The 11594-nt window shown below is 52.9% G+C and overlaps 1 protein-coding gene and 1 non-coding gene across 7 annotated transcripts in view; one reads left to right on the forward strand and one right to left on the reverse strand.

Annotated features, from left to right (window-relative positions):
• FLNB (filamin B) overlaps nucleotides 1-7394 on the forward strand; it is a 139702-nt gene extending 132308 nt beyond the window's left edge. For all 6 annotated transcript variants that reach the window (XM_027522759.1, XM_027522761.1, XM_027522762.1 and 3 more), the window contains 3 exons: nucleotides 3376-3594; nucleotides 4727-4930; nucleotides 5777-7394. In XM_027522759.1, the coding sequence (XP_027378560.1) occupies nucleotides 3376-3594; nucleotides 4727-4930; nucleotides 5777-5964 (611 nt within the window). In that variant the 3' untranslated portion in view covers nucleotides 5965-7394. The remainder of the gene's footprint in view (nucleotides 1-3375; nucleotides 3595-4726; nucleotides 4931-5776) is intronic.
• Nucleotides 7395-10930: 3536 nt separating this feature from the next.
• TRNAG-CCC lies at nucleotides 10931-11003 on the reverse strand. The gene has a single exon. It is a non-coding gene; the product is annotated as a tRNA-Gly (tRNA).
• Nucleotides 11004-11594: the final 591 nt, after the last annotated feature.

Raw genomic sequence — 11594 nt, forward strand, 5'->3', positions numbered from 1 at the left:
TCTTGAGTCCCTTGGGTGTACACATTCTGCTCTTAGTGTTCCCCGGTTGGGTGAGTGAGACAGGAGACCCCTCTCGCCCATGGGCAAGGAGATGAGCAGCTGTGGTTGCCTGGCAACCAGCCCCGAGGAACAAGCATCCTAAGGGCCCGAGGGACCTGCCCAGGTGCAGGAGTGACTGACCAGCTGGCTAGCCACACTGAGACTCTGGGCCAAAACAGTGGCCTCAGCAGTACTTCCCACGGGGTCTGTGTGAGGACTCCCCATCTCCCCAGGTCCATCTAGTCTGGCTGTACACCGAGCTCTGGGCCAGCAGCTTGCCCTTTGTAAGAGGCACAGGACTGCTTTGGCCTGGGACATGTCCGCTTTACAGATTAGCAACGTGGGGTTTAGAAAGGTTGGGCTGCTCCCCAACACTACTTAGTTTGGAGGGGCAGAGCTGAAATCTGTCTGGGTTCACAGCCTCGAGGCCTGTTCCTTTAGGCGCTTAGTTCTGCTTTCCTAAGTGGCTGACTTGCCCCGAGGCAGCAGCTACACCCCTGGTGCGCTTTGTGGGGTGTCCTACACCAGGACCCCTGTTTTCCCAGCTGCTTTGAAAGGTCCCCAGGCAGCAGCAGTGCGGGCATTTGGCCCCTGATGCACCATCAACCCTTGAAGCCCAGGCGGGGTCCTCTTGGCACTTGGAGCCCCAGCAGGCCTCAGGCCAGGCCCCACCATGGCCACTGCGGTCTCCTGCTTCGCCAGCAGCCACCTCATCCCCTGGTGGATCACACCTGCAGTGCTGGGGCCTGTGGTGCTTCCTCTAGGCTGTTGGCACACAGGCCTTCTCAGGAGCTCGGGTTTCAGACTGTGCTTTGCAGGCACTGGATGCTGCTGAGGGAGGGAGCTGGTCTTCCAGGGAGACTCCCAGCCGGGAGCAGGAGGTACAGAGCGCGTCTGTTTCAAGCCCTGTGTAAATATTGCTCTTGTCAAGGGGAAGGCGTCTTGTTTTTCTAGCCCTCCCGCTCCCAGGCCTTTTCCCAAATCTCCATCCCCGGCTTACACAGCTGCAGTGTGTGTGGAATGAAAAGGTGTCTGTGTACGACTGCCAGAGGGCCCGCATCCTGACCCTCGGCACAGAGCGGGCTTCCCTGTGTTTTTATGGGTGGGTTTGCTGTATCTCTTTGCTCGAGCTTTGAATGGTCCATTCTGCAGGTTTTGAAGCACGGGAATGTGGAGAATTTGGGGTGGGACTCTTCGCTGCAGAGGGGCTGAGAAGGCCAGCAATTACACCAGGGAGTTCCAGGCTTCTCTGCTTGGAAGAGCCATTTTCTTGATGAAATGTTCCCGGAACCCCGCTCTGCACAAGGTGTATGAGCACAACCTTGGCCCAGCACCCTTCACCCACCTTCAGGATGTAGTAGGGCTCCATCACACTCACAGGGACTCATCTGTACACACATGGCAATGCGGGGGGACACTAGAGAAAGCCTGAGAGCAGCAACGAAGATCCCGTGCAGCCAAAAAATTAATTAAAAAGAGCAGCAGTAATTTTGGACTTCATAAAACAAACAGAAAAAGCAAATATTACACTAGAAAAATAATGCGTAACAGGGCCATGCCCACAGATGTCCTGGGTCCTGGTTCTAGCTGGAGGCAGTGGTGAGAGGGAACTCCTGTGTGTGGACTTTTTTCCTCCCATCCACTCTTGGGTGAGTGCACTAGCTCTGGGTTAGACAGACCTTCTGTTTAAATCCCAGTTCAGTCAGTCCCCAGCTGTGTGACTTGGGATGAGTGGTCTGACCTCTCTGAGCCTCCACTTTCGTTCTAGTAAAACGGGGATAGTAAGGAACCCCACCTGATAGGTTGCTCTTGTCCTGTAATTCCTTATTTCTCTTTTTGCACCTGGTCTTCCTTTCTGGGCCCTCACAGTCATGATGAACTGATGCTTCTCAGGGATGGAGCAAGAGCAAGGCCAGGTCTTTTCATCTTCACTTTAAAAGTATCTCTTTTTTTCCTTATTGTCACTTGCAGCTACTTCCTGGAAATCCCGTCCCTTGTTTGCACAGCCTCCTCCCTTTACCTGCAAAGCCTTGCTTCAGCAGCAGCTGTCGTGAGGGCTTCTGCACGGCACATTTGAGATAGTTGGGGGGAACAGGATGGGGGTGGGTGCTGCTGGGACAGGAGCCTCAGGAGCTTCCAGAAACAGCTGGGTTGTGTTTGGGGTTGTGTGATAGCAGTTCCTTTGTTTTATTGATAACCAGAACAATAATTCTTTCTCTGGCCTCAGAGCTATAATTAAACCAAAATAGTTCCCAGCTGGGGCGGGGTCCAGGGCTCTGGGAAGAGCACAGCCCTGCACGGGAATGCTATGCCGAGGGTGCCCCATAGAGGGCGCTGCAGCGGGTGTCTGGGCCCTACCTCTTCCTGCCTGGAACTGGAAAGGGGGCTGGGGGCTTTTGCAGGGCCTTGGGCTCAGGCAGGAATGCCACTGTGATCGTTGGCTGGCACTCTCTCTTGGCCCAGCTTTCCTTCTATCACAAGGCAGGATGTCTGTGCAGGGGGCCCTTGTATACCAGGCAGGTAGGAAGTAGAATGTCCTGGAACTGGGTTAGGGCTTCCGAGCCAGCCAGCAGATAGGCTGGGGCTCCGGAGCCGCACACACGTGCTCCGATACCAGCTCTGCCACTTCTCCTGTAGCTTCGACTGGCATGTGGTTGAACTTCCCTGAGCCTCAGTGTTGTTTGCTAAAGAGGAATCACTGGGCGTGTAGAGCGCTGGGCACAGGATCAAGAGTCAGAGAGGTGTGAGTGGTAATTAGCAGAGCTGCTGTTTCGTCGCCTTCTTGTTGCTGGTGTTCAGGGCACAGTGCGGGGGCCGGCAGATCCCGGAAAGACGGCTGGCCCATCTACAGGATGGTGTCTGGGGTGAGGAGCCTGAGGAGGAAGGAGGCAGCTCTGGGCGGCCTGGGCTTCTCCAAGTCTACCCAGAGGAGAAAGAAAAGGTCAGAGGGGCCCACGCTTGCCCCACCCCTGGAGGCAGAGCTGGCCTCCGGGGGCTGAAGCAGCACTTCGGGAGCACAATGGTGACTTGGGCTTTTCGCCCTCGGCCATGGTTCGTGCCCGGAGGAGAACGGGGGTGGGTGCTTGCGGGCAGAAGGTCAGCCACACTTCTGCCTGGACCTTGGAAGGGGTCACCATTCCCCAGGACCTGAAGTTCTCTGTGCCAGGAACTCAGAGCTAGTACAGGTGGGTTCCCACACCAAGGTGACCCCTCTGTGAGGGGACCTCTGTGTGTCCCACCGCTGCTTGAGGGCCCCCAGCACACTCCCCAGACCCCCACCACCACCAATCCCTCCAGCTGTTCATGTGATCTTTATTCCCGCTTCCTTTCTTCCAGGTATCCAGTCAGAATTTTTCATCAATACCACCCGAGCAGGGCCAGGGACATTATCCGTCACCATCGAAGGGCCGTCCAAGGTTAAAATGGATTGCCAGGAAACCCCCGAAGGGTACAAGGTCATGTACACCCCCATGGCTCCTGGAAACTACCTGATTGGCGTCAAATATGGCGGGCCCAACCACATCGTGGGCAGCCCGTTCAAGGCCAAGGTGACAGGTAACGACCAAATGACTTTGAAGTTAATCTTCCCCTTGTTAGCAGGGGAGGTGATCTTGTTACAGTATCGGCAGAGCTAACCACTGGTAGAAACTGGATGATTTTAGACACGTTGAATCTGCCTTGAATCTTGGGGTAAAGAAGTAATAGGACATGCCAGCAGGGACGGCATGTTCAAAACCTGCAGAATAAGGAGGCAGAGCAGGGCTGTAGAAGTTGAGAAAACATGTTAGGTCTCTAACAGAAAAGGAGGAGTGCTTACATATTTGAAATCGTATGTATTTGTTTTGATCAGGGACTGAAAAATCCTCTCATTTCTAACCTTCACTTTTAAAAGAATCAAAAGTGGGTTTTTTTTTTAATAAATTTATAAAAACGTGCCTTCTTCAGAACACTGAAAAAAGTACCAAACAGTAAAAACCACCTCACAGCCCGCCACCCAAGGTAACCACCGTAAATATTGTGGTGAATTCCATCATCATGTCTCTTTCTGCTTGGTTCACTGTCATGCAAGTAGTATAGGTTCATAGCAGACAATTACATTAAAAATAAACTAACTTAAAACGTTAGGGAATTCCCTGACAGTCTAGTGTTTAAGACTCCATACTCCCACTGCAGGGGAGCTTGGGCTCACTCTCTAGTCGGGGAGCTATAAGATTCCACATGCCGTGGGGCATTGCACCCCGCCAAAAAAAAAATTCAGAGAAAAGAATCACTTTCTAATATGTAGAGGGAATCATTTTTGATATTTTGTCAGTGTTCTCCCATACCTCTACACAGCTTAGAAATATTTTATATAAATGGAAGATGTCCATAGGATGGCACATGGTTATATGGGAGGGATTTCCAGATCAAGGATTTCTGTCAGGTCAACCAAGGCCAGACTTCCTAATATTCCCAGAAAGCCAGATCTTAAGTTTTGTGGAGCAGGACCCTAGGACTCCACTGAAGACAGTGGGCAGGTTGAGATGGGTAAGCTGTGGCATTTAGACCCAGGTGTTGGAGGGGTGTGGGAGAGGTGTGGTGGCTTTTGGATCCCATTGTTGGGGAGTTGGGGCTCTCCTGGGATTTCTGCTCGGGGCACTTGCCTTGTCTGACCAGTCACACCCATTTGCTCCCTCCTGGTTCCCAGGCCAGCGTCTGGTCAGCCCCGGCTCGGCCAACGAGACCTCCTCCATCCTGGTGGAGTCAGTGACCAGGTCCTCGACGGAGACGTGCTACAGCGCCATCCCCAAGGCATCCTCGGACGCCAGCAAGGTGACCTCCAAGGGCGCAGGGCTCTCGAAGGCCTTCCTGGGCCAGAAGAGCTCCTTCCTGGTGGACTGTAGCAAAGCCGGTAGGCACCCTGGCCCTGCCCGGGGAAGGGAGGTGTGGGGGGACACCTTCTGTGTCACACGCTCATCATCTTATTCTGCGCTGAGTATTTTTAAATGATTTGCCACTTGATGTTTTTCAAATGACCTCAAGGTACATAGGAGAGGTTTCATTATCCCCATCACACTGAATCAGTAACCTGGCCTCTTCTCTGCCACTAGCTGCTTTAACTGCAGTCTGAACTTGGGTATTTATTTGGGTGTCAATGTGATTTAGTTGCCTGGGTCCTGGCATCTGGCACATCTGGCTGGAAACCTGGCTCCACCACTTACTTATTTCTCTCTCCCTCCCTCCTTTCCTTCCCAGTGCTTATTAGCCATGTGCCCTTGGGAAAGTTACTAAGTGTCTTTCTGAAAGTCAGTTTACTCTTCTCTAAAATGGGAATAATAATATTCCTGAAGGTTCTCAAGAGAGTAAATGAGATTAGAGTAGTCAGCACTTACATAGCCGTTTTACTATGTGCTAAGGGCTTCACATATAACAATTCCTCTAAACCTCACCAGTAGCCCAGGAGGTTTTTTTTTTTTTTAAACACTTTCACCCTCTGTTTACAGTTGGGGGAGCTAAGGCAGAGAGAGGTGAGGTTCCATGTCCAAGGTCACCCACCTAGGAAGCAGCAGGGCAGAGATTTGAACTTGTATGAGTCCTCTGCTCTCCTGCCTCTCACTGGCCCCAAGCATCATCCAAGAAGTATAGGCAGTAACCCCTACCTTTGCTTTGGCTCCCACCTCCCCTCCTCTTCCTCCGCCTTCTTGGGTGCATCCTTGTGACATCACCACCTTCCTCTGCCCCTCACCCCCACCCCCAGGTTCCAACATGTTGCTGATCGGGGTCCACGGGCCCACCACCCCCTGCGAAGAAGTTTCCATGAAGCATGTGGGCAACCAGCAGTACAACGTGACCTACGTCGTCAAGGAGCGGGGGGATTACGTCCTGGCCGTGAAGTGGGGAGAGGAGCACATCCCCGGCAGTCCGTTCCACGTCACCGTGCCTTAAAACACTGCTCGTCGGGTCCCGGGAGCCATGCTGGCGGCTGCTTCTGTTGCTTGTCTGTTAACTCGTTTTATACAAAGTCCTCTGGCCTGTTTGTGGGTCTGAGAACCCCATCCTCAAAACATTGTCTCTTTTTTTTTTTCCCTTTTAGTACAGAAAGAAGTCCTAAACTTGACTCTTTAGGGACATGTTGGGGAGTAAAGAAGTGAAAATTAATGCAATAGGCCTGGCTAATCAGACCTCTTGTGGCACAGATCACCCCCTCCAGACAGAACCGGAACAGACCAGGCTCGTATTTTTAAGAAATGAAATTAGTTAGTTTACAAAACAAGGCTGGGAGGAGGGGCAGGGAAAAAGAGAAGACCTAGTCTATGCTGTCATTTAGAGAAGATGACCGTATCATGTGAGAAAGGGGTACTAGGTGGACACCTTTGTTTTAACACTACTACCGCCCCCGCCGCCCCCAAGGGCAGAGTCCAAGGTGACAGACCGGCCGAAACGGCCTCCTGGTGCCTCTGCCCTCATCCTGCTGCTTGCTTCCCTGCGGGATCATTCCGTGTGACCATCTTGACAGCTAGATCTTGGCTTTTGTTTTCAAAGTCCATTTCAGTCACCGGGTCTGAGTGGTGAGCAGCCCCCCACTTGCCAAAGATTCCCTGCCCACCCCCCCCACCCCCGCTTTTTTAAACCAACACGAGTCCCCGTTCTTAGCCACGCTCCAGCCGTCGGTCTGTCTGTTGAGTTTCCAGCACGTCCGGAGAGACCGCATACGGGTCTGAGGGTTAGCGGAGGCCTCCTGCGCCACAAGACACTCCACACCCACCCCCAGTCGGCCCCAGCGTGGCCCTTTTCTGGAAAATAATTATAGAAGGGAAACCCCTGCCGACCTTTGGCCTGGAAGTCAAGGAATGACAGGGGAGGGAAGGACCACAGCTCACTGGTGGTCCTTCGCCATTCGCAGAAACAAGGAAAACATATTCGGCCCCAAGGACATGCCACCCGAGGCTGTTTGGAAAGCCAGGGGCAGCAAAATTCCGAAAATGGGGTATAAGGCATTTTGCGTGCCTTCTTGCATACCTGCTTTGGAATAAAAATGAAAGTGTTGGGGGGTTGCTGGCTGACTGCAGGGCCCAGATGTGCGGTGTGGTCTAAGCAGGCCGTCCTTTCAGACTGGCTGCCGACCCCTCCCGAGGCGGCTGCTGTCATCTCGATTGCATTCGTGGGAGGCATGGGGCGCGGTGGGTGACCCTCCCCGAGGTGCAGCAGCTGGGGATGCGTGTTGGCAAAGCCTACCTGTTAGAAACTGGAACTGCCCGAAGCCTGATGTGGAAGGACCACAGGCCTCATGAACTGGGACGTGGAAGTGAAACTGGAACCAAATGCCGACTGTAAATTGTATCTTATAACTTATTAAATACATTTGCTCCATAAGCTCCCCGGGTGTTCTTGAATGGTGTCCTTCCCTAAGTGGTTTGAGGCTCTGACCCACCCTCCCAAACCCTGGCTGAAAGGATGCAGATTAAGCCTCTCGACAGGGAACTTCGTCTCTTTTCACTGGGGGATGTTCTATTTCTCCGCAGGCCCCGGGGGGTAGTTTATCAGGGTGAGGCGCCCTGGCACCAACACAGCCTCCCGGGGAAGTCTGCTGAGGTTTGCCCTGGTTAAGAGTCCCAGATACGAAACCCACTGAGGGGAAGGCTGTGGTTTTATGAGAGAGAGAGGAAGCCTTTTTCCTGATGAGCTGTGAAACCCTCGCTGGAGGGAATGTATTCAGGCAAGAAGTGGCATCACCTGTCAGTCCTTGGGACAGCAGGGTTTGGAGGTGGTGGTGAGTCTTCCCTCGCTCTGCTGCTCCTTGCTGTTTGGGAAGCTTCTCCTTGCCGTGTGCTTACGACACTCTTTGCCCCTGCTTCCTGTGCTGCAGCAGTGCCGTGATATGATTTCATGGTGAAGATGCTAACTCAGATGCTGCGGTAACATGTTTGCAGTCTTGGGGCTCACTGGGGGCGGATTCTGGCCCCTGCCTTTTGTCCCCAGAGTAGGAGCTCTACTTCCCTGCTTATCCTGCTGTGGGAGCAAACACACAACAGGAACCCAGGATCCCTCTCTCTCCCCCTGGGCACCAGCAGGTGCCATGATGACAGGAAGTCCATTCTGGACCTCCAGCCCTGCACTGGGGGTGAGGGGTGGAGAGAAAGGCTTCTTTTGGTGTGTTTCTTCCCAATGCCCAGCTGGTGATCAGGACGGTGATGCATTGTGTACCTCTGAGAGGTGGGAGGAAGACTGCAGGGATGCAGGGTCTTTCTGCCCGTCGTTCTGGATAGAGCAGCCTTGTCTGTGGGCCTGTGCTGTGAACGTCTGTTCCTGGACTCCAGGACGTCCATGGGCTTTGCAGAATGCAGGCTGTCTCCAGTGCATCTGGAGAGGCCATGGTAGGCTGCGTTTGCCCAAAGAGGAGACCAGGATCCCACCCTGTTGAAGCCTGGCTGGTTTCTGGGGAGGCAGCATTGGTAAATTAACATCTGGACTTTAGCATCAAGTAACTTAGGGATTATGTCCTGGCTCTGCCACTCACTGGCAGTGTGGCTTGGGGAAGCTGCTTCACCTCTCAGAGTGTGCTGTGAGCCCTCTGGGAGCTGTGAGAGTCTTGGCCACTGCTGTCTGTGATCAAACCCTGCCAGAGGTAATGGGCCTCCTCCACAGGCTGCTTGTTAGTACAGAGGTGCTGCTCCTGGCGTTCCCCCTGCCAATTACATGAAGGACGTCTCAGGATGAAACCTGTGCATTTCTCAACAGGTCAGTGGCTAGTACCACAGGGCAGTTGTTATCTGCACCTGGACTTGCTGCTATGGGAACCAGCTGTTTGTACAAACACCTTGAAAACTTTGAAACCTGACCCTTTGAAACCTTACCCTTTATCACCCTTTACCGGGAGCCAGGCCCTTTCTGACTTTCACTGGTTGACTCTGCCCCTTTCCTTCCCAGAGCTGGCTGGACCATCGCTCTCTGGTGACCCATGGAAGTTAGGCGCACAGCAGCTTCCAGCTGCCATGCAGAGACCTCCAGCTCAGAACAGGCTCGTCTCCTCCACGCCCAGACCCCCTCCTGTTCCTCAACCAGTTTCTCTCTGCGACTCAGGGAAGCGATGCAACCAGGGAAGAAGCCTTTTATCAACATGGGCCCTTGTCCACATGTCTGGTCTTAAGACTTCAAAGGGGCCTTGAAAGCCACATTTTGATGAGTTTGGTGTAAAATGAGTTGGGCACACAGGGATTTAATTTTCCTTGAAAACTGCACAGCCTTAGAAATTAGCAGAGTAAAAATTAATGGTGAAATGGGTGCTTAATCCTCGTCAACCCCCCAAGTTTGTATTTGAAAATGGGCAAGATTGTTAATTCAAGTGCTCTTTGGCTTTGGTGCTTGAGCAAAAGGATGGACTCTCTCCAAGTCTCCATTAACTCGTGGGAAGATGGGGCTTTGTAATCAACTAATTTCAACTAATGAAAACTCTCCCAGAAACACAGCTTGTTTGGCTAATTTTTTTCTGCTCCTCACAATAGCAAATCATAACTCCAAGAAGGAGTGAAAATGTCACATCGCTCAAGGCAAGGCTGAGTCCCATTTTTTCCCTCGGCTTTGTCCTCAGGGTGCTGCCCAAACACACGGTGGGAGGAATCCTTCTAGACAAAGAGATCCTTTCTGCTTTGTGATAAGGCTTTTGTCTGGGCCCCTGAGCCCACAGGGGACCAGCTCATGTGCAAGGAATTTAGGGTGGCCCACCCTACACCCCTTCTTTCTTCAAGAGTTCTCTCAAGCAGGCCTGCAGGAGGTGGGGAATTTACGAGGCTGACTTGTGGCTCGCATCCAAGGGCGTTCTGTATGTTGGGCCTGCTTGTCTCCCCTGGACAAAGCTGGAAGATGAAAGAATCTGCAGCCTTTTATAGCACACATTACTCCCTCTGCCTTGACCATGACCGTCGCCTTCCCAAGCACCAGACACCTCTCCCTGTCAGCGTGGACATTCTTAGGGCAAAGCTGATGCTGGGCGCCAGTGAGGTGATAGCAGAGAAGGAAGCCTTGGCAGAGGCACCAAGCCCCAGAAATGCCTGCTTCACAGGAAACCCATGTGTGAGAAACACTCAGAAAGCAGCAGGTCAGGAAGTCTGGATTCCAGTCTCAGTTCGCCCACCTCAGGCAGTTACCTTCTTTTGTGCCTCAGTGCCTTTATCCATAAAATGGGGAGATAATGGGGAAATCCACTCTAGGATGAATCTTCAGAAAGATCTCACAACACATCCATCTCCCAACTGACCTAGGCAAACCCTGAGCTGCCGGGAGAGGGGCTGCGTGAGTTTTGAGGAGACTCAGCTGCCCGAGGTGAAGTGGAAGGGGTACCTCACAGGGGGAAGCACGGTTTGTGGAGAAACCCTTTAGCATGGGGGCTATGAGCACAGGCCGGCAGATTCAAATCCATGACCTTCGGCCGATCGCACACACACTCAGAAAACAGCGCCTCCCTGATTTTCTCCGGTGACATGGGGTAATGGGACCTACTCCGTAGAGTGGTCTTAGGCTTAACCAACAAGATGCCGTAAAGAATATCACTGACAAGGTTCACAAAATGATTATTACTCGCTCAGTGCCTAAAAGGATTCTTCTGAGAGCTTAATTCCGGGAGAAGCTACTTTAAAGACACACGTACTGAGTCCTAGGAGAGGCCCTTGGACAAAGTTACAGGTGGGGGATTAGGGTGGGGTCATCAGTGGGAGTGGACAGCATGGTTCCCTGGTGGCCTGGGGTGTGGCCAGAAGGCTGGGTGGAGACTCAGGTGCACCTTTGACCCTGCTCCCAGAGACCAGAGGCAGGCCTGGGGGCTGCCCCCACACCCCAGGGGTGGGTGGTGGCTTTTATTTATTTTTTAATATTTATTTGGTTTCACCCGGTCTTAGTTGCGGCATGTGGGATCTAGTTCCCTGACCAGGGATAGAACCTGGGCCCTCTGCATTGGGAGCACAGAGTCTTAGCCACTGGACCACCAGGGAAGTCCCTGTTGGTGGCTTACAAATCAGTTTCAAAATCTAGACTAAGAAAAATATAAGTAACAATGCTAAGCACTGTTAGGATCATCTGCAATTCCTTACAGGGGAGTGTGCCTGGGCTCAGAAAGGATAGTGATGATCAAGGCTGTGTTAAAACTCCGGAAGTCTAAACTAAAACTTGGGGTCCTGAAGCTGTTCTAAGGGGCCTCGCCCAGGTTGGACACCTTAACACGGGAACAGAATCTGAAGGCCAGTCGCCTTGTGGGTGGTTGGCTGTCCTTGGGCCCACTGAAAGGCAGCACTTTAGGGGTGCCTCTGCACCCTCCCATGGAGGCAGGAAGCCTGTCCACTGGGTGAGAGGACAGCTGCCTGGGCTGTTGTCACCTCAGTGACCACCAGGGGTGGCCTCAGACACGCAAACTGTGGCACCGTGGGGAGCCCTGGTGGTGGGGAAGGCACAGGATCTCCGACGCTCCAAGGGAGAGGGATATCCGCCTCCACCCTCTTGTGCTCTGAGCACCTGAGCTAACCAGTCTGTGGGTGGGGGCGGTCTGGGCCACAGACGCTTTCTTGAGTTCTCCACCCCAGCACCGT

This window comes from Bos indicus x Bos taurus, chromosome 22 (assembly GCF_003369695.1).
Source record: "Bos indicus x Bos taurus breed Angus x Brahman F1 hybrid chromosome 22, Bos_hybrid_MaternalHap_v2.0, whole genome shotgun sequence".
Lineage (NCBI taxonomy): Eukaryota > Metazoa > Chordata > Mammalia > Artiodactyla > Bovidae > Bos > Bos indicus x Bos taurus.